Genomic DNA, 23705 nt, shown 5'->3' with positions numbered 1-23705 from the left:
TGGCTCTGATGTGCTTTGTTGCAGACAATGACTACTCTGAGACCACATGGTGTGCACCGAGGGACCTAGGGGAGACCACTTCACAATCTCCTATACAGGCTTCATGCAACGGCCCTGACCCCCAGTCCTTACAGGTAGTTATTGATACACACCAAATAGAAGCAGGGACAAGAATGAAGCAGTCAGGAAGCAGAGAAAAGAATTAGGAAGTCAGGAAGGGGAACTTCTTTAGAGCAGATTAAAGGGCAAGCAAAGTAACTCAAATGCCCTCACATATTGATTGACCAGAATTGCTAATTCTGTCCCTATTGTGCTATGTTCAGCACAGTACTGCATCCAGTACTTTTGTCAGTAAAGCCACTGTAGCCTTTGCCTCAGGGCACTGAACTTGGTCCCTGTTCTGTGTTCCTATTCAGGGCCTCTACATTGCTTGACTGAGTAGCACCCTGCAATTTCCAAACCCTGGAGCCTCTTAGAAATAAAATGTCAGCCTCAAGAGACTACCATTGGAGGGGTCATTTTAAAAGTAAAATGTTGAGTTTCTATTCTGATTACTCAAGAAATTTGCTCCAGAGCAAGGGCTTGCCTCCCTTCTCCCCACTCCCAGGAAGCCACCATCGAATAAGGGCTCAGCTGTGAATGATCACAACTCCACTTTATTAGATTGAGCATCCTCATCTTTCTATTGTACAAACCATTTTTAGTTTTTCCAAAGGGAGCCAGCTCTACAGCATGCTCTCTACCAGGGGAGAATTCAGGAACACATGATGTGCACCTAATAAAGCCTCCTCCCCTCCCCCAACTTCCACACAACTTCTGGGGGCCCTTGGTGCTCTGAACACTAGGGTGAAAACTGCAGGCCATTCTGGCCTGACAGATTTGTGCAGAGCGAAAATTGCACAAAAGTAGTAAGTTAAGGCAGATCTCCAACCAATCAAGATAGCAGGAGAGGCATAAATTTTAACCTTTTTAAATAGGGATAATGAATGAATAAACAGAAGCCTTGTGGTTCAAAGTGAAAACAAAAGTAGGTTCATCTTCAACTTGGGAAGACTGAAAATCTGTCTATGACCCAACACTGTCCTCTAGAGGCCACATCTTACCTGTTCTTTATATAAGCAATGGCATAAAAACAACACAATCATCATGATTCCAAATACAGAAACATAGACTGTTTTATATATACCAGACACTATTTTATATTATAAAAGGGTTTTAATGATTTGAACAAGCTTTTTCTTTTAGAAGAGTTGGAGATTAACAGAAGAGTTGCAGAAAGAGTACAGATTTCCCATGTACCTCCCACTCAGTTTCCCCTATTGTTAAACTTTGTATTACTACAGTACATAATATTGTAGTTGGTTCATTGTCACAAATAATGAACCAAAAATGATACATAATTATTCATTGAAGCCCATACTTTATTTGGATTCCGTTAACCAAAAGGCATTTTAAGAATATGGTACATTCTTCTATCATAAAACAGAAACAAGTAGAATAGAATACCACTTCTGAGAATCTGGAAACAGGTGCAGATAGGGAGGATAAGATGTGGTTCTGTATTTGTTACAGAATGAGCTAGTTAACTTTACGAGGCCATCAGTAAGGTAAGACAAATACACTACTTTCTAGAAATGTTTGTTATCCAATGATGGCTCAATGATTATTTAAACCAGGTGTCCCCCCAAACTACAGCCCCGTGGGCCGCATGCAGCCCCCTGAGGCTATTTATCTGGCCCCCTGCTGCACTTCCGGAAGGGGCACCTCTTTCATTGGTGGTCAGTGAGAGGAGCACTGTATGTGGCGGCCCTCCAACGGTCTGAGGGACAGTGAACTGTGTAAAAAGTTTGGGGAATAATGCCTTTAAGATTTAATAGAAACATATCAAATATTGAACTACATATATATATATACACACACAAATATATTGTGTATATATATTCATGCATAGTATGTATACAAAGCTAGAGATAAAGATGGATAGAGTGAAAATGAGTGTTATGGGTTGAGTTGTGTCCTCCCAAAATTCATGGGTTGAAGTCCTAATCCCCAGTACATCAAAATGTGCCTTCTTTAAGGTAGGGCATTTACAGAGGTAATCAAATTAAAATTAGGTCATTAGTGTAGACCCTAATCTACTATGGCCAGTGTCCTTAAAAAGGGGGAAATATGGCCTGACCTGTGGTGGTGCAGTGGATAAAGCATTGACCAAGAATGCTGAGGTTACTGATTCAAAACCCTAGGCTTGCCCAATCAAGGCACATATGATGAGCAATCAATGAACAACTAATGTGAAGCAACTATGAGTTGATGCTCTTCACTCTCCTCTCTCTTTTCTCTCTCTCCTTCTCTCTCCCTCCCTCTCTAAAAATCAATAAATAAAAAGAACTTTTTTAAATGGGAAAATTTGGACACAACAATGTGTACATAGGAAGAATGCCACACAAACATGAAGACAGTCATCTATCTACAAGCCAAGGGAAGAGGCCTAGAACAAATACTTCCCTCACAGAAGGAGCCAAACCTTCTGACATCTTGATTTTAGACTTCTAACTTCCAGAATTGTGAGATATTTATACTTACTGTGTATGGCATATTTTAATCCAAAGACTTTGAATCACCATAATCAAGCATAATTCCTTACACTTATCTATTGGCAATTAGCAAAGTAGATATTCAAAATTCAGAACTGATTTTACAGAGTTAGTACAGAGAAAATGGTGCAGGTTCAGACCTACTTTCTTCATGAGGAAACTTAATTAACCAACTTATAATGAAATATATTCAAGAAAGATTCCCTAAATTATAGCAGACATGTTCGAAAAGATTAGGAATTCCTTGCTATTTCTTCACTTACAGCAAAATCACATGGGGAAATCCACTTCACTGTAATATGGGTTAGGGTTTGCAAAAACACATATCACAATATATTCACCTCATCAGACCAAGGGTAGTTTAAAATATTCTGATCAGATTCATTCCCTAGCTTCAGTGTCCTCATTTGTAATAGAGGGAGAATAGCAATGCCTTACATGGCTGTCATGAAGGTTACATGTGATGACATGAAGGTGCTTCGTGAACCTTGAAAACCTACTATAATGATTACTATTTCTAGCAATAGTGTAAACACTTTTGGCTCTATATTGTGCAATGATACCTCCTCCTGAAAGAATCCATTTCTGGTGCTAAAATTTTAGACACATCCTCCTTGACTCACCATATAGACCCATTTCTAATGAAGTTTGGTCCTGCCTCCTAACCATAAAATGCAGCATGAAATGTGGTGAGAATGTATTAAATTGTTAGGCATATCTGCTAGCCTGTCCCTCTCCCCTGGCCCCCTGCCCAGTGGTTGTGCAGCACGGCCTCCACTGCTGCTGTTCCCCCACCTGCCTCTTCGGAATGATAGGAGAAACAGAGGAACAGCTAGAAACAAAACACATCCTCCTCTTCCAAAGGCAAAAACCAGACAAAATAAATGTAACTTGTTATGGCAAAAATGAATGAAGCCTGATGTAGTCCCATTCATTAATTTTTGCCTTCATTTCTCTTGCCTTTGGAGTCAAATTCATAAAATGCTCTTTAAAATCCAGGTCCATGAGTTTAGTACCTATGTCTTCTTCTATGTACTTAATTGTTTCAGGTCTTATGTTTAGATCCTTGATCCATTTTGAGTTAATTTTAGTACAGAGGGACAAACTGTAGTCCAGTTTCATTCTTTTGCATGTGGCTTTCCAGTTTTCCCAGCACCATTTATTGAAGAGGCTTTCTTTTCTCCATTGTGTGTTGTTGGCCCCTTTATCAAAAATTATTTGACTATATATATGTGGTTTTATTTCTGGGTTTTCTATTCTGTTCCATTGGTCCAAGTGTCTATTTTTCTGCCAATACCATGCTGTTTTGATTGTTGTGGCCCTATAATAGAGTTTGAAGTCAGGTATTGTAATGCCCCCAGCTTCATTCTTTTTCTTTAGGATTACTTTGGCTTTCGAGGTTTTTTATAGTTCCATATAAATCTGATGATTTTTTGCTCCATTTCTTTAAAAAATGTCATTGGAATTTTGATGGGAATTGCATTAAATTTGTATATTGCTTTGGGTAATATGGCCATCTTGATTATATTTATTCTTCCTAACCAAGAACAAGGAATATTCTTCCATCTCGTTATATCTTTTTCAATTTCCCTTAACAATGGTTTATAGTTTTCATCATGTAAGTCCTTTACATTCTTTGTTATGTTTATTCCTAGGTATTTTATTTTTTTTGTTGCAATCGTGAAGGGGATTATTCTTTTGAGTTCGTTCTCAAATGTTTCATTGTTGGCATATAGAAAGGCTATGGACTTCAGTATGTTAATTTTGTATCCTGCGACCTTATTGTATTGGCTTATTGTTTCTAGTAGTCTTTTTGTGGATTCTTTGGGGTTTTCGATGTATAGGATCATATCATCTGCAAAAAGTGATACCTTTACCTCTTCTTTTCCGATTTGGATGCCTTTCATTTCTTTGTCTTGTCTGATTGCTCTGGCTAGAACCTCTAGTACCACATTAAATAAGAGTGGGGAGAGTGGACAACCCTGTCTTGTTCCTGATTTAAGGGGGAAAGACTTCAGTTTTGTGTCATTTACTATGATGTTAGCTGATGGTTTATCATATATGGCCTTTATCATGTTGAGATATTTTCCTTCTATACCCATTTTGTGGAGAGTCTTAAACATAAAATTGTGTTGTATTTTATCAAAAGCCTTTTCTGCGTCTATTGATAAGATCATGTGGTTTTGTGGCCAACAGATATATGAAAAGATGCTCATCTTCTTTAGTTATTAGAGAAATACAAATCAAAACTGCAATGAGATACCACCTCACACCTGCTAGATTAGTTATTATTAACAAGACAGGTAATACCAAATGTTGGAGAGGCTGTGGAGAAAAAGGAACCCTCATCCACTGTTGGTGGGAATGTAAAGTAGTACAACCATTATGGAAGAAAGTATGGTGGTTCCTCAAAAAACTGAAAATAGAACTACCTTATGACCCAGCAATCCCTCTACTGGGTATATACCCCAAAAACTCAGAAACATTGATACGTAAAGACACATGCAGCCCCATGTTCATTGCAGCATTGTTCACAGTGGCCAGGACATGGAAACAACTAAAAAGCCCATCAATAGGCCCTGGCCGGTTGGCTCAGTGGTAGAGCGTCGGCCTGGCGTGCAAGGGGTCCCAGGTTCGATTCCCGGCCAGGGCACACAGGAGAAGCGCCCATCTGCTTCTCCACCCCTCCCCCTCTCCTTCCTCTCTGTCTCTCTCTTCCCCTCCCGCAGCGAGGCTCCATTGGAACAAAGATGGCCCAGGCGCTGGGGATGGCTCCTTGGCCTCTGCCCCAGGCGCTAGAGTGGCTCTGGTCGCAATAGAGCGACGCCCCAGAGGAGCAGAGCATCGCCCCCTGGTGAGCAGAGCGTCGCCCCCTGGTGGGCGTGCCGGGTGGATCTCAGTCCGGCGCCTGCGGGAGTCTGTCTGTCTCTCCCCGTTTCCAGCTCTGGAAAAATACAAAAAAAAAAAAGCCCATCAATAGATAACTGGATAAAGAAGATGTGGCACATATACACTATGGAATACTACTCAGCCATAAGAAATGATGACATCGGATCATTTACAGCAAAATGGTGGGATCTTGATAACATTATACGAAGTGAAATAAGTAAATCAGAAAAAAACAGGAACTGCATTATTCCATACATAGGTGGGACATAAAAGTGAGACTAAGAGACATTGATAAGAGTGTGGTGATTACGGGGGGAGGGGGGAGAGGGAGAGGGAAAGGAGGAGGGGCACAAAGAAAACTAGATAGAAGGTGACAGAGGACAATCTGACTTTGGGTGATGGGTATGCAACATAATTGAATGACAAAATAACCTGGACATGTTTTCTTTGAATATATGTATCCTGATTTATTGATGTTGCCCCATTAAAAAAATAAAATTATTAAAAAAAAGTGAATGAAGCAACGTAAATTATAATCCAGTTTGTTGAAAAGCAGGAAAAAATGGGAAAGTAACCTAGGCAGAATTTATGAATGCAAATATAATAAACCTCTTTGCAGGAAGATTCCCCAGCATAGCCTTCATGTACCATTCATAGTAAATTCCTCTTACTAGTGTGAGCAGATATTCACTTGGAAGACCAAGGCCCTGATACACCCTCCTGGCTTCTCCTCCTCCAAAGAATTATGAGAGGAGGCACCGGAAGAGAATATACTGCTCCCGTTGCCACACGAAGGGCCTTACCCCTACAACACTACCACTACCACAGTGCCTTCAGACACTCCATGGTCTCTTTGTATCCTCTTCTCCAGCATGCAGGAGTCCCAATAAATATGTAAACACTGTGGGATTTTAAAAGATACCAATATCTACCTAAGTCTCAAAGCATGAAGCAAGTACTGCTTCTCACTCCACTTTGGTAAAAGAAACAAATGTTTTGATATCTGAAGAAATTCAGGCACAGGCAGATGAAGTGCTATTGGTCCTCAACATCGGTCAGGTGTTTTTGTGGGATCACAGCACAGAACGCTTTGCTCCCATTCCCAAAGTGAAATCATCAGGCCCTCTCTTTCCACATTCAAACATTATTTATTTTAATGCTGAACTCACTGAACAGGTGCAATAAAAGACATGGTGGAAATACATTTCTCCCCAGTGACATAACAATCAGTCAATAACTGGACAATTTCATGCTTCACAAAAGCAAGATAACATCAGCAGTTTAGACAGTTTATAAAGCACCTACCTTTCAACTAGTTCCAGATCACCAAGTAAGATATGCAAATACACTTTTAACTATTTGTAGTAAAAACAATGAAAACCACAAGATACTTCAAGTTAGATTCTAAATACCACATAGAAATATTTTAACATAAATCATGTTTCAAAAGCAAAACATAAACATAATTTAGAAAATATTTCTCTATCTGGGATAGAATAAAATAATAAAAATTCACTGGCATTTGTCAAAAATATTGTTTACATAATTAAAAATTGTAAACCTGCCCACTTTAGAAAAATTACTGACTCCAAACATTCCAGAGACTGTTGTGCAAAAATTAGGATATGTGATTCTTTGGGGTTTTAAGTGCCTTTCTTATTATTAGAAGTAGCAAAAAAAAAAAAAGACTATCATCTCTTGGCTGGACCATCAGGGATTCAAAGAATCAACAGGTGACTAAATCAGGTCATTGATGAGGTCCCTTCCAGCTGTGAGTCTCTACAACTCAGAGCAATGCTTGGAGCAATGTGGGAATCAGCGGCTGTCAATCCATCAGCTGCCCCATTTGATTCTTTGGGATGGGGCCTCAGAGGGCTCCGGCTCCACCAGTACTTCACAGCTTTCTGTGTCAGCCCTCTCTACCTAGGCATGAGTGCCCCTCCTGCGCCCAGCGTGTCTTCTCTTATTTGACAGGGCAACAAATATTGGAGTCATGGTCACCATGAAGGTATCTTCTACCAAACAACTCAGAAGCGACTGTTTAAAATTCTGTTGCAATAGGAAGGGAGGAAAAGCTTATCCTGGGTTGATATTTGGTTTAATAAGCAAAGGAGCCAGAATCAACACAGTATTAGCCTATTTTCCTGGTTGTGCTATATATAAAATTATGAACTGTATTTATTTATAAATATTATATATTTATGTGAGAAGAAAAACCTCTTTTACAGATTTCCCTGCTGTTGATCATGCTTTAGCACCATTTACTGTCTTCTTCCAAAGACAGATAAACAACACTTTCAGAGTATTCCTTGTACAACACATTCCCCCACCCATTTCTACTCTGAAGCAATGGCTGACCACCGCTAGGGAATTGCCAAAGGACCTCAGGGCCACACTTCTTTAACTCCATCACTTAACATGGCACAAGTTAGAGCAGATATATTCTTTTCTCCAACCTCCGCAATGCCAGGATGTGTAAGAAAAAGAAGAGATAAAAATATTTCATATCACTACTTTAGAATAAGAAAATGCACCCCCACCGTTTCCCAATCTCTGAAAAGCTTAGCACACTCAGATTCTAAATGATGTGACATCTCAGGGCTCACGTGGAATCAGAATGATGTAGTTAATGTCCAGTTGATGGAAATTCCCCCTCCACAATATGTGAATTATGCAGATCTTATTCTATTGTACTAACCCAACAGCCATTTCTGAAGGGCCAAAGGAAAAAAATCCTGAGGCTACTGAACCAATTAAAATTAATGAGAAACTGTGATTTGGACCTTTGGGGCTTGCGATATGTCTGGTAGGGCATGATATTTTTAAGCCAAGATGTAAATTATAGTAAATGACTCAGTAGGACCCTGACATTGTTTTAACTGGTTACTAGGGAGTATCTGTCACACTTTGAAATCATAAAGGCTTTTCTACTATTAACTTAACATGAAATCATTGACCACAGATATGCAAAACACTATAAAACATTTATTTGTGGGTGAATTCTTAACTAAATAAATAAGAATCATTTTAACTAAATAAATAAGACTGAATATGATCTAGGTCCTGGCCGTTTGGCTCAGTGGATAGAGCATTGGCCCAACATGCAAACATCCTGGGTTCAACTTCTGGTCAAGGCACACAGGGTAAGTGACCATCTGCTGCTTCTCTTCCCCTCCCTCTCCCCTTTTCCTCTCTCTTCTCCTCCCACAACCAGTGGCTTGATTGGTTCGAGCATCAGCCCCAGACGGGGGTTGCCAGGTAGATTACAGTCAGGGCATATATAGGAGTCTGTCTCTGTATCTCCCATATCCTCACTTAAAAAAAAAAACACCAAAAAACAGCCATAGAGTTATTTATGTAAATAAATGAGTTTAGCTGTGTTCCAATAAAAGTCTATTCACAATACAGGTGGTGGGGTGGATCTGCCCAAGTGTGGTGGTTTGCTGACCCCAGCTGCAGATGACGACATACAAACAAACTAGAAAGGGAATACATCCTAAATCTTCTTTCTGACTTGCAGAGGCATTTTTCATTACTTCTGCACTTACTGAACTGAATTAAATGTAATAATGATGATTCCACTGTAAATTCATCTTCCAGTTCCCATCTCTTCCACAGCGCCAACTTTCCTTTCCCTACCACAACTTCTGGCTCTGTCAATAAATATTTTAAGCCAGTAATTGATATTTTTTAAAAATGTGATGACCGCCCGACCTGTGGTGGCGCAGTGGGATCAAGCGTCGACCTGGAACACTGAGGTCGCCGGTTCGAAACCTTGGGCTTGCCTGGTCAAGGCACATATGGGAGTTGATGCTTCCTGCTCCTCCCCCTTCTCTCTCTCTCTCTCTCTCTCTCTGTCTCTCTCACTCCTCTCTCTCTAAAAAAAAAAAAATCAATAAATAATTTAAAAAAAAAAGAAGGCCCTGGCCGGTTGGCTCAGCGGTAGAGCGTCGGCCTGGCGTGTGGGGGACCCGGGTTCGATTCCCTGCCAGGGCACATAGGAGAAGCGCCCATTTGCTTCTCCACCCCCCACCCTCCCCCTCCTTCCTCTCTGTCTCTCTTCCCCTCCCGCAGCCAAGGCTCCATTGGAGCAAAGATGGCCCGGGCGCTGGGGATGGCTCCTTGGCCTCTGCCCCAGGTGCTAGAGTGGCTCTGGTCGCAACAGAGCGACGCCCCGGAGGGGCATAGCATCGCCCCCTGGTGGGCAGAGCGTCGCCCCTGGTGGGCGTGCCGGGTGGATCCTGGTCGGGTGCATGCAGGAGTCTGTCTGACTGTCTCTCCCTGTTTCCAGCTTCAGAAAAATACAAAAAAAAAAAAAAATGTGATGACCAATTCAGGAAAAGTAAGATTTTGTTTGCTCTGCTGTTAGTGAAAATGGCTTTACTAAATCCAAAAATGGAAGAAAAAAACAACAATATAAAGATTTCTTGTTTTGTTGAATATTTTTATTTTATTTTTTTAATTTATTTATTAAATTTAATGCAGTGACATTGATAAATCAGGGTACATATGTCGAGAGAAAACATCTCTAGATTATTTTGACATTTGATTGTGCTGTATACCCCTCCCCCAAAGTTAAACTGTCTTCTGTCACCTTCTATCTGGTTTTCTTTGTGCCCCTCCCCTCCCCCAACTCCCCTCTCCTTCTTCACCCCATCCCCCCACCCCTGTTGCCATCACATTCTTGTTCATGCCTCTGAGTCTCATTTTTATGTCCCTTCTATGTATGGATTCATATAGTTCTTAGTTTTTTTTCTGATTTACTTATTTCACTCCGTATAATGTTATCAAGGTCCATCCATGTTATTGTAAATGATCCGATGTCATCATTTCTTATGGCTGAGTAGTACTCCATAGTATATATGTACCAAAGCTTTTTAATCCACTCGTCCTCTGACGGACCCTTGGGCTGTTTCCAGATCTTCGCTATTGTGAACAATGCTGCCACAAACATGGGGGTGCATTTCTCCTTTTCAAGCCATTCTATGGTGTCCTTGGGGTATATTCCTAAAAGTGGGATAGCTGGCTCAAAAGGCAGTTCGATTTTCAGTTTTTTGAGGAATCTCCATACTGTTTTCCACAGAGGCTGCACCAGTCTGCATTCCCAGCAGCAGTGCAGGAGGGTTCCCTTTTTTCCACATCCTCGCCAGCACTTATTCTGTGTTGTTTTGTTGATGAGCGCCATTCTGATTGGTGTGAGGTGATATCTCATTGTGGTTTTAATTTGCATTTCTCTAATGATTAGTGATGTTGAGCATTTTTTCATATGCCTGTTGGCCATCTGTATGTCCTCTTTGGAGAAGTGTCTATTCATCTCTTTTGCCCATTTTTGGATTGGATTGTTTTCCTGGTGTTGAGATTTACGAGTTCTTTATAAATTTTGGTTATTAACCCCTTATCAGACATATTGTCAAATATGTTCTCCCATGTTGAATATTTTTAAATGCTAATGAAAAACTGATACTGCTTTTTAGTTACCAAGTAATAATTTGTGGGCAACAGAATCTTTTAACCTTTATTCCTTAACTTTATACAGTGCTTTAGGACTCAAACCATGTCTTCTTACACATTACTTCACTTACCTTCAAAGCAAACTTTGAGGATGTATTATTATGGAGAAACTTATAACTCACAGAGATTAGGCAACTCACCCGGTCACGACAGCTTCTCTTCTGGGTAGTGCTAAACAAGCGAGGACTGGGCTGGGTGTGAAGACTAGGGAAATCCCACTTCCTGTCTTTCCCCTTACCCTCTCCGTCTTTGCTGGCTTCCACCAAAACCCACACAGCCAGATAAGCATTTCTGAAAAAGATCCTTCTCCTGGTGGTCGACCAGGTAGCCTTTCTCCCTTCAGGCCTCCAATTGTTGAGCCGAGAGCTGCATTTCAAATGAGATCACTTTTCTGGAAAATCAAACCGGCTGGCCTGGGCTGCTCATCGCTGCTCTCAGGGAGAGGCCTCCCGGGGACTCATCTAGGCCATGAAAATAATCACTTTTTTTATAAATTCTTAGACTTTTTGGTCAATGTCAAGTTAGTTCTTATTACTTTACTATGTTTACTGCTTGTTCTGAAAATTACTTTTATTTCCAAATAAATATAAATTCCTACAGTCTTGGCTTTTGCTTCTATCCCCTTTGGAGTGATAGTATTTATAACATTTCTGTCATCTGTCAATACTCCGTGTCTACTGGCCTTTTCTCAACTAATTTTAGAGAGCATAATATCTCACAGGGGAGAGGAGTCTTACTTGATCCATTGTGTTACTTGGTCACAGCCAATTCTTCAAGATTTGATATGAATTCTTTCAGACCCTGCCACTGGACCCTTCACACAACTGCCCTAATGTTTTTACTGAGCACATGCAGTCGTGTAGGGCATGTGGACTTTCAGGCGAGAAGTGTTCTCAGTGATGAGGAGCGGGAGTCGCACAGCCTGCTGAACAGAACTTCCCCAGCCCACTCACCTCTGCAATCAGGTCGTGCAGCTCTGCTTCCGTGGGGCAGCACCCCAGCGAACGGATGATCGTTCCAATCTCTCTGTGGGGAAAGGTAGTCAAGTCTCAGAATATCAACTCTGAACAGGCGAGTGCTGTGTTTCTCTAGGTCAGAGCTTTTCAACCAATGTGCTGCCAGAATTTTTAAAACAGGCACTACCTGATGATTTAGCCAGTGGCACTGACCTCTTTTCCCTTAGATTGTCAAATTAAAAAAAAAAAAAAAAAGACAACAGCCAACACAACAATAGCCATCCAGTGTGAATGAGACAAACTTTTACCTACTTTTTGTCAGATTGGCAAAAAAAAATTTTTTCTGGTGTGCTACAGATTTTAGGAAATAGTTTATGTGAGCCATGAGAAGACAACAGTTGAAAATCACTACTCCAGGTTAAATCATAACATATACAGCATAACAAAGTCATTCAATAAATACTGCTTTGAGAAGATAAAAGATTCTTTCTGAGGAAAGTAAGAAGCAGATAAATGAACCAAGGAGAGAAGAGAGAAATGCTTGCATTCACTAGTAAATGCAAGCTGTCCTTGGGCCAAAACCAAAAGTTCTAGAAAAGAAAGAAGGAAGGAGGAAGAAAAAGAAATGTCAGCCACTTACTAGCTAATTTTAAGAGTTAGCTCTTTTGAGCCTCAGTTTCCTCATCTGTAAAATGGAAATGAGGTCTATCCCAGGGCTCTGCGGTTCAAGTTTATATTAGTGGTGGGGTACTTAAGCATGGCCTCCAGTGTCGGGAAAGATTTCTGACAGGTGTCTTACAGCCTCCAACCAGTCTATTTCTCGAGCTTCCTTTTGCTATCACACTTCTAAATTACTTAGCTTGTAACTACCGATTCCATTTCTCACTCATCCACTCCATGCCTACATACCCTCCCCCAAATCTGCCTTCACTAGCTCTCCACTAATCATCAGGCCAAGTCTCTCTCTCCCCCTTTCCCTCCTTTATATCCATTGCCCTCTTTTCCTCCCATAACACCCATAACTGCCCCGTCCTGTACCACTCTGCCCCAGTTGCAAGATGAACCTTACTGTTAAAAATATGATGGTAAAGGTCCTGGCCAGTTTGGCTCAGTGGTAGAGTGTCAGTCTGGTGTGTGGAAGTTCCTGGTTTGATTCCCGGCCAGGGCACACAGAAGCGCCCATCTACTTCTCCACCCTTCCCCCTCTCCTTCCTCTCCTCTCTATCTCTCTCTTCCCCTCTTGCAGCCAAGGCTCCATTAGAGCAAAGTTGGCCTGGGTGCTGAGGATGGCTCCATGGCCTCTGCCTCGGGTGCCAGAATGGCTCTGGCTGCAATGGAGCGATGCCCCAGATGGACAGAGCATTGCCCCCTGGTGGGCATGCCGGGTGGATCGCGGTCGGGCATATGCCAAAGTCTGTCTGACTGCCTCCCCACTTCTAACTTAGTAAAAATTAAAAAATTAAATATATATATATATATATATATATATATATATATATATATATATATGACAGTAGGCTCGCCTTGGCTGGGTAGCTCAGTTGGTTAGAGCATTGTCTCAATACGCCAAGGTTGCAGGTTTGACCCCCAGTCAGGACACATACAAGAATCAACCAATGAATATATAAATAAGTGGAACAACAAATTGATGTTTCTCCCCTCCACACACTTATTCTCCTTCTAGAAATTACTTTTTAAAATTTAAAAGGAAATGGGGATGAGAACATAAAGTCTCTCATGAGGTGAGAAAAGCAGGTTAATTAGCTCTCTGGCTTAGGAATGAACATCTCCTCTAAGCCTTCTAGAAAGAACAGTCCTCACATCTCGCTCATATCCTTTATACCATGAGCATGATCTACAAGGATGGAAGAAAAAATATCTCCAGGCTGTCGGGTTAATATTAACAGAATACAGTGACACCAAGTTCTTATTTTGTCTTCCAGGCTCTGTTTTAAAGTGCTTTAAAAAATAGCCTGACCAAGTGGTGGCACAGTGGATAGAGCATCGGACGGGGATGCGGAGGACCCGGGTTCGAGACCCCAAGGTCGCCAACTTGAGCGCGGGCTCATCTGGTTTGAGCGAAAGCCCACCAGCTTGAACCCAAGGTCGCTGGCTCCAGCAAGGGGTTGCTCGGTCTGCTGAAGGCCTGTGGTCAAGGCACGTATGAGAAAGCAATCGATGAACAACTAACGTGTTGCAACACGCAACAAAAAACTAATGATTGATGCTTCTCATCTCTCTCCGTTCCTGTCTGTCTGTCCCTGTCTATCCCTCTCTCTGACTCACTCTCTGTCTCTGTAAAAAAAATAAATAAATAAATAAAGTGCTTTAAATATTTATATCCACATACTCTTCACATAGCTTTGTGTGGTAGGTACTGTTATTTTACAAATGAGGAAAAGTTAGGTAATTTCTCCAAGATCCTAGTAAATAGTGAAAATGGACTAAAATACAGGAAGGTTGGAACCTATATCTTTAACCACTGCATACTGCCGACTCACATAAATCTCAACTGAGTCTGTAAGTAGACTGAAAGGAAACTTCTAACATAACAGGTGCTTCTAAAGAAAGCTGTGAAAATTCCCTCCCATGGGAGCCTTGATGATAGATCTAGGGTCACAAACTGATGACCCAAGGGGCAGATGTGGCCCTCAGATCAGGTTTTGTTTAGCATAGTGTTGGTTTGTTTACTTGTTTAGATGAGGCATAAATGTCATCAGAACTGTCCTATACCTTCTCACACATTTATGTTATAGGCCTGGTCCCTGCAGGAATGTGTCTATCACTCTTGGACAATATCAATTTTGTTCTGTCAAAAAAATTCACCAGCAAGAAGCAGAGGAATAACCTCTTTAAGTTCTCCCCAAGTGCCCTGATTCTAAAATTATTTTTAAAAACATACATAAGCCCTGGCTGGTTGGCTCAGCGGTAGAGCGTCGGCCTAGCGTGTGGAGGACCCGGGTTCGATTCCCGGCCAGGGCACACAGGAGAAGCGCCCATTTGCTTCTCCACTCCTCCGCCGCGCTTTCCCTCTCTGTCTCTCTCTTCCCCTCCCGCAGCCAAGGCATTGGAGCAAAGATGGCCCGGGCGCTGGGGATGGCTCTGTGGCCTCTGCCCCAGGCGCTAGAGTGGCTCTGGTCGCAACATGGCGACGCCCAGGATGGGCAGAGCATCGCCCCCTGGTGGGCAGAGCGTCACCCCTGGTGGGCGTGCCGGGTGGATCCCGGTCGGGCGCATGCGGGTGTATGTCTGACTGTCTCTCCCTGTTTCCAGCTTCAGAAAAATGAAAAAAAAAAAAAAAAATTGAAAAAAAAAAACATACATAAAACCTGTGGCTTAATTGTAATAGAACGTTCTTGTTCTCAGAGGATAGACACTGAAGCATTGCAGGGAAAAGGTCACAACGTCTACAGCTTACTCTCAAATAGTCTAGCAAAATGCAAATACTAATAAAATGCATAAATATGTATGTACACCTATATGGAGAGACACAGAGAGTGAGCCCATGCGAGCAAAAGTACATGGGACAAAATGTTAAGAATTGGTGAATCTGGGGAAAGTGCCAGCAGTTCAGTGCACCATTCTATTTGTCTGTAAGTTTGAACTTGTTTAAATAGTTTGTTTTTTGTTTTGTGTGTGTGTGTGTGAGAGAGAGAGAGAGTGAGAGACAGAGATAGGGACAGACATACAGGAAGGAAGAGAGATGAGAAGCATCAATTCTTCATTGTGGCACCTTAGTTGTTCATTGATTGCTTTCTCATATATGACTTGATGGGGGGGGCAGGGCTACAGCAGAGTGAGTGACCCCTTGCTCAAGCCAGTGACCTTGGACTCAAGCCAGAGAACTTGGGCTTTAAGCCAGCGACCATGAGGTCATGTCTATGATCCCACGCTCAAGCTGGTGAGCCCGTGCTCAAGCCTGTGACCTCAGGGGTTTCGAACCTGGGACCTCTGCATCCCAGTCTGGTGCTCTATCCACTGTGCCACTGCTTGGTCTGGCCTAAATAAAGTTTTTATTTTTAAAAAAAGATAAATGCATTTCAGTCTTAGAAATCAAAACCAAAGTAATAAATAATAATAGAAATCGTGCCTCGTATAAACTACTTATACAACAATTGGCACTTTTGCGTTATACTATTTTTATCATTTTGGCTTGAAAAGTTGATTATCAAGGATGTCTTAACCTCCAGTTTCACAGCAAAATTTATGAGTTTTTATTTTTACTCAGCACTTGAGAACTGAAAATTGAAAACGGCAAAACTGAAGAGGTCTAGAGCATCATCACGCAGCACAATGAGCGAGGAGGCGGGCTATGGGTAGCAATGTCCCGGCAGGAAGTGAAGGTGCCAGAATGGTGACAGAAAAAGGAGGGCAGCGTTGGGCACTGTCCCGTGGCCACAGGCATGGCACACGCGGCCCAGGGCCGGCTCAAGCTCCGGCTAGCCTAAGGGCCCTCAGCAGCACGGTCGGGGACCCAGCCCCAGGAGGCTGGCCGGCTGCACGTCCCAGAAATGGCCAGGTGGAGGGAGCGATAGGGAGATAAAGAGGGCAGAGGCAGAGGAAGGGAGGCGACGCTTCAGTGCTGATAGCCCATTCTTCTCCAATGTGTTCTTTCCTCAAAAGGTAATGGAATGAGGGGAATTTATTTCAAGAGTCCTCCCACGTTCCTAAATTGAGTCCTCGAGAGGAGAATAAAGGGAAATTGTAGCAGAAGAAAAGATGACTCAGAGATTCTCCCGTTTCGTGTGCTGAAATGCAAGGCCGCGGGCACGGAAGACCTCGATCCTCTGGCCCCTCTCACGCTACAGTTCTGGTGCCCAGAGCATGGGGACGCTGCAGAAGGGTCAAGTGTGCCCTGAAGACCTCCACGCACTCTCTGGATGCAGCGGGGACCCCGGCCACTCCGGAGGAAACTGCACAGCTAACAGTTCAGCCTTAGAAGTAGAAAGGCTCCTAAGGTGAGCTAAGGGGAGAAGAGCAGAGCAAGAAAACAGACCAGAAGAAGATCCGGCCATTCATTTTTGGTAAAAACTACAAAGTGACTCCAAAAGCCTTTATGGTTAAAGATTTAACAATTTCTTTCTGTACTTGCACTATATAGAGTACTAAACATGGAGACAAAGCCATTTCAGAACAAATGAGTCACAATAATGTTGTCCAATAGTGATATCACCATTTGATTTATATACAATATTTGGGCCATTTAAAATGTTTGACAAGGGGTAGGCTGGTTCTTGGCAAGCCAGCATTCAGTGGATGTGGTATCACCTTCCTGACACAAGGGGGAGCCAGTGCCTTTGCGCTAGGTTGTAAATCTCCAGTTTAAGGGCAGTGTAAGGTCAAAAAACATGGAAAAGTGAAAATCTGATTCAAGACAATGCAATTTAATAAAAAAATGAACAGAAAAAATTTTACCTTAGTTATGGAATAACTGATATTGAGCTAAGTATAAAAGTATGTTAAAAGCAAGTCAAAAATTTCTAAGAAGGTTAAAGGATTTGAAATGATTTTCATTTCTTTAATAAATATTTATTGAACAACATGTAAGGAGCCATTTATAGTAAATACATCAGACAACAACGTGAAAACCTTGCCTTTGTGGAAAGTATTTTTCACAGATTAACCTTACTTTGACAAAGCCATGAAATGAAGTTGAAATAATGGTTAAATCTCATTTTCAGAACTACAGTGGTTTGTTGGGGGGAGCTCTTTTTTTCCTAAATATCCCTTTAATCTAGTGAGGACCATTTTTCTACTGCTAAAGTATGTTTTCAGAAAACCTGGTTCTAACTTGTTACTTTATTATTTCTTATATTGCCTACATACTAGATAGAGTTTGTGGCCTCCAAATGGAAAACTCTGGATCACCTACGGTTCAGGCACTGCCCTGGGCACTATGGTCATTATCATGAATTAGATAAGGTCCTGCTCTAACCATGGAATGCACAATCAAGTGGGAGAAAGCACACATATGAGCTAACTGTAGGGTATAATATATACTGTGAAGAAAGCATCACCAGCACCATCATCACTATCATAACCATATTAGTTTGCTAGGTTCACCATAACCAGATACCACAGGCTAGGTGGCATAAACAACAGAATTTTATTTTCTCACAGTTCTGGAGGCTGGAAGTCCAGGATCAAGGTGTTTGCAGGGCTGGTTACTTCTGAGGCCTCTCCTTAGCTTGCAGACAACCACCTTCTCATAGTGTGCTCACCTGGTCTTTCCTCCATGCACCTGAATCCCTGGTGTCTCTGCCAAGTCTCCCCTTTTTATAAGGACAGCAGTCAGACTAGATCAGAGACCACCCTCACAGCCTCATTTTGACTTAATCACCTCTTTAAAGACCTTCTCTCCTAATAAGATTACATTCTGAGGTACTAGGCATTAGGAACATGACTTTTAGGGGTCAAAATTCAGTTCATAGCAATAACAATAATAACTATTGTACTCCTACCGCCCTCTTTGGACCACCATCTCTCTTGCCACAACCACCGCAATAGCCCTCACATTGTCAGTCTGTTTCTGCTCTTGTTAACCACCCCCATCCATTTCTTCACAGCAGCCCGAAAAACCCTGCTTAACAGGAGTAGCCATAGAATGATGGCTCTTCTATACCCCATCAGTCCCCTCTGAACAGACCACTCTATCAACCAACTTCAGCCTAGGCCACAGCTCACCAAGATATCTAGGGGACCAAATGCTTCCTTGGGCTCCTGTGGAGAAAATTCAATACTGCTACTGTGGGGAGAAGGGTCAGTCAGTGCTATAACAAACTCCAACATCCAGGGCTTAATACCACAGTCATGGATGTGGCATTTAAGGAGTACGCAATTACTCCTTATGTCATATTTCCAAACATATTCTTAAAATATATTTGCATTAACTGAGAACACTTAAAAGATTATTTGGTCCCATGACTCTTCAAAGAGCATGACCAACAGAAAAATGAGAGGAAGACAGATTACCAAATATGTTGTGGCCATCCGAGCACACAGTAACGTTTATTTGGTTTGTGTCCCCGTCTTTCAAAGCTAATGAAGACACTGCACGAACTGTGCTCTTTCATTATGCATTTGCATTGTCTTCCTCACTTGATAGGGCTGGTATTTTTCAAGTAAATTCAATATTTTATTTCCTACGTTAAGGAGAACATGTTGAAGTTGCCGGAGTAGGAAACTGGAAGCCACAGAGGGTACACACCCAGAGGCCACCGGAATTATATGCCCAGAGGCCTCAGGAAGTACACACCCTGAGACCACCAATCACAGCCTCTGGTTCCGAATTCTTGTAGCCACTCAGCAAAATTTGTACCTGATGAGGCCAACATAATTAACTACAATGGGCAAATACCTACAATCCAAGCGTCAGCCAAAGTTGGCCTCCAAAGACATAGAGTACAGAGAGGATCTTGTTTGTCTCAACAACCAGTTAAAACCCCTCAACAGGGTAGTCTGAATCCGAATGTCACTCTTATTACAATATCACTCTATTGTCAATGTAAGAAACATCCAAACCTGTAAGAATTTTGATCCAAACTGATGACAACTGCTGAAAAGCAAAATCTCAAGAGATTGAGAAAATTCTCTGAAAAATAATAGTTCTTCCATTTATTTAATACACTAGATTCAAAATAGGAGACATAAGGGGTTGAGGTATTACATGAAATCCAGTGGTGGTAAATTAGGGAGGCAGGAGAAGGCAGAGTGGGGAAATCTCTGGGACTGGATAAAAAGTCAAATGATAGTTAATATTTATGGTAGATATGTGGGAACAAGATAACAATGTGGGTTCTGTGGTCAAAAACAATCTAACTAAAAATGGGCAAAAGACTTGAATTGACATTTCTCCGAAGAAGATGTACAAATGGCCAATAAGTACATAAAAATATGCTGAACATCAGTCACCCTGGCCGGTTGGCTCAGTGGTAGAGCGTCAGCCTGGCGTGCAGAAGTCCAGGGTTCGATTCCCAGCCAGGGCACACAGGAGAAGCGCCCATCTGCTTCTCCACCCCTCCGCCTCTCCTTCCTCTCTGTCTCTCTTTTCCCCTCCCGCAGCGAGGCTCCATTGGAGCAAAGATGGCCCGGGCGCTGGGGATGGCTCCTTGGCCTCTGCCCCAGGCGCTGGAGTGGCTCTGGTTGCGGCAGAGTGACGCCCGGGAGGGGCAGAGCATCGCCCCCTAGTGGGCAGAGCGTCACCCCCTGGTGGGCGTGCTGGGTGGATCCCGGTGGGGCGCATGCGGAAGTCTGTCTGACTGTCTCTCCCCGTTTCCAGCTTCAGAAAAATACAAAAAAATAAATAAAAATAAATAAAATAAAATAAAATATGCTGAACACCAATAGTCATTAGAGAAATGAAAATCAAAAACCACAACAAGATACCACTTTATACCCATTAGATCAGTTATTTAAAAAAAACAAAAATCAGAAAATCACAAGTGATAGAGAGGATGCAGAGAAACAGGAAAGAAAGCAATCTGTGTTTTACATGTGGGACTGAAGGTGTAGCTGCCGTGGAAAACAGCACAACGGTTTCTCAAACATTAAACACAAAACTACCAGGACCCCAGAAATCCCACTTCTGGGCATACACCCAAAAGAACTGAAAGCAGGGACTTGGACAGATATTTCTATGCTTATATTAAGAGCACATTATTCAAATAACCAAAAGGTGAAAACAATCCGAATGTCCAAGAAAATAGATAAACAATATGAAATATATACATCTAGTGGAATATTATTCAGCCTTAAAAGGAAAGAAAATTCTGACTTATGCTGCAACATGGATGAACCTTGAGGACATTATGCTACGTGAACAAGCCAGCACAAAAGAACAAACGTTGTATGATTCCACTTTTACGAGGAACTGAGAATAGTCAGACTCATGGAAATAGAGAGTAGAATGGCGGTTGCGAGGATCGGGGGAGAGGGGAAATGGAGAGTCAGTGTGTAAAGTGTACAGTTTCCATTTAGAAAGATGAATAGTTCTGGTGAGAGCAGTAATGTGAATGTACTTAATGCCAGAGAACTGTGTACTTAAAATGGTTAAAAAATATTGTAATTTTATAGAAAGACAAATACGGTACCATATGATTTCATTTACATGTGGAACCTAAAAGACAAACTAAACAAGCAAGCACAACAGACACAAATTCACAAATAATAAATTGAAGGCTGTCTGCCAGATTGGAGAATTAGGAGGTGTGTTTAAAAGGGGGAAGGATTAACCTGACCAGGCGGTGGCGTAGTGGATAGAGCATTGGACTGGGATGCAGAGGATCCAGGTTGGAAACCCCAAGGTCGCTGGCTTGAACGTGGGATCATAGACATGACCCCATGGTTGCAGGCTTGTGCCCAAAGGTTGCTGGCTTGAAGCCCAAGGTCGCTGGCTTGAGCAAGGGGTCACTCAGTCTGCTGTAAACCCCCAGTCAAGGCACATATGAGAAAGCAATCAGTGAACAACTAAGGTGCCATAACAAAGAATTGATGCTTCTCATCTCTCTCCCTTCCTGTCTGTTGTTCTCTGCCTGCCCTTCTCTCTCTCTGTCACAAAAAAATTAAATAAAAGGGGAAAAGATTAAGAAGTACATATTGCCAATTATAATAATAGTCACATGGATGTACAGTACAGCATAGGAAATATTGTCAAGAATATTATAATAACTATGTACGGTGTCAGATGGGTACCAGACTTCTAAGGATGAGTTATATAAATGTCTAATCATTATGTTGTACTCCTGAAACTAATACAATGCTGTATGTCAACTGTAATTGAAATTTTTAAAAATTTTTAAAGAAAGTAACTGGTTACAGTGTGTATAAAGTAATTTTCCAAACTAAATCAGACATCAAACCTTCATAAAGTTTTTTAAATGTTAAATTTTATGTTATATATTTTTATAATAAAAAATGCACACATACACATACACTTATATTTGCATGGACTATCTCTGGAAGAATGAGAGAAACTTACAACAAATCTTGCCTTTAGAAAGGGGACTGGGCAGCCAGGAAGTGAAGAGGTTTACCTGTCTCTATATATTGTCTGTACCTTTTAAAGTTTATCCCATGTGAACATATTATTTATTCAAACCTTAATTTTCAATCTTAATGACTGAAATCTGAACACAGAGCAGGAAAATGTATGTAAGTCAAAATATATTAGATTCTATGTTTTGTATGAGGCAAAATAAAATTGTCCCTAAATAATGATTTTGAAAATATGCTTCAACTTTCAAAAACTATTTAACAAGGAAAATGAACTGTTTGAGAACTTAAAATACCAAAACAAAACTAAGAAATAGGTAAGTAGGTGTGGACAAATCCTGCCGGGGGTGAGGACTACAGAGACGCAAAGATCCGACTCTGGGGACCAGGTTCAGCGACGCAGATCCACTTTATTCAGAAAGTAAGCTAGCTTATATACATGGGTTCAGCCAGTAGGATGTTACAATGTGTCCTTCATAGCCAATGGCTGAAAAGATCAGGGAGCTGCGTGGTTGGCGCTAAGTCTCTTCCTTATAGCGGGCGAGCTTCCTTCTGGGAGCTGGAGTAGTATTCTCACAGCATTGCATCAGCCACAGTTGCTAGAAATATGCTCTGCACTCCACCCACATCTCCCCCTTCTCTTTTAATTAAGGCCGATTGGACTTGATAAAAGACAGCTTGCTGTTGTTGTAGCTTCTGAATGCTACGCATTATGCAACGGAACCCTACTAGAACTAAAACAACTATAATATCTATTATACATATGCTAAAAGATTAGCTGGATTAAACAATGAGGCAAGCTTCTGTAATGTTTGACTAGTTAGGAAATAGAACGAGAGTCTTAAACAGGGGATTCCTCCTAGGGGTCAGGATGTCATTTCCCTCCCATTGTGTTACAGAGACCTTCTAGGTGCTGTTCAACACAGTTCCATTTTGTTTGTAAAAAATGGACGTAGGTCCATGCACGCCCCCTTCCCACAAAGGTCCCAGCATCCAAACACAGAATGGACAGCTTGCCATGGGCTGCACACTGCATATGGTTGCAAGGCACATTACACAAATTACAGCAACATGACAAATCATACAATTTCAAATTTACAAAGATACATTTCACCAGTCTTTGAGCACTTTGCCAAAAGTGCAAAATGTCCTTGGACTTCTTTCTAGCCATGGGAAAAGCTTCCCGGGGCAAGGGAAGGGCCTCCAGCAAAGCCGCCCCCATCCCCATCAGGGTATTTCACATTGTCCAAAATCCATAAGTCTATCCAACAAAGGAGCCAGTGCTCACTCGGGTCATAGTCCAGGAAATCAGTTCATGCACATGAGACTTCAGCCACCCCCCTCATCCCTGCCGTCCTGGCAGGTCTTACACTGTCCCAAAGAGGAGCACGTGGCAATGGCAGTCAGCATTTCCAACTCTGCTCTGGAGAGCATGATGGCATCCACCCCTATGTCCCAAAAATATCAGCGAACCCACCAGCGGCTTAGCAGGCACTCCCTGCCATTCCAGCTGCCACTCAGCAATGCAAGCCTGGCTTCCGTTCATCCTCCCGCTGCAGCTGCCGCTGTTTACCTTCTGGAGTCTGTGAATCGCAACTCCAGCCCAATTCTCCTCATCCTCCAAAGATGAACTGAAAACACCAGCTTGCGCTGCCAGGCTGCCGCCGCCTGCATCTGAGAGTCAGCAGTTACTATAGCACACACAAGCAAGAACAGAGCACTAGGACCTGGGCGGCCGTCAGAGACAATTCTCTAGGCCTGCCCC

At 42.1% G+C, this 23705-nt stretch overlaps 1 protein-coding gene across 3 annotated transcripts in view; it reads right to left on the bottom strand.

Annotated features, from left to right (window-relative positions):
* The window catches only part of EFCAB2 (EF-hand calcium binding domain 2), a 104241-nt gene that overhangs the window by 46213 nt on the left and 34323 nt on the right, over positions 1 to 23705 (bottom strand). For all 3 annotated transcript variants that reach the window (XM_066236898.1, XM_066236882.1, XM_066236892.1), the window contains one exon: positions 11948 to 12020. In XM_066236898.1, the coding sequence (XP_066092995.1) occupies positions 11948 to 12020 (73 nt within the window). The remainder of the gene's footprint in view (positions 1 to 11947; positions 12021 to 23705) is intronic.

This window comes from Saccopteryx bilineata, chromosome 1 (genome assembly GCF_036850765.1).
Source record: "Saccopteryx bilineata isolate mSacBil1 chromosome 1, mSacBil1_pri_phased_curated, whole genome shotgun sequence".
Classification (NCBI taxonomy): domain Eukaryota; kingdom Metazoa; phylum Chordata; class Mammalia; order Chiroptera; family Emballonuridae; genus Saccopteryx; species Saccopteryx bilineata.
Note: the sequence above shows the minus strand (reverse complement) of the source record. Positions and strands in the feature narration are given on the sequence as shown.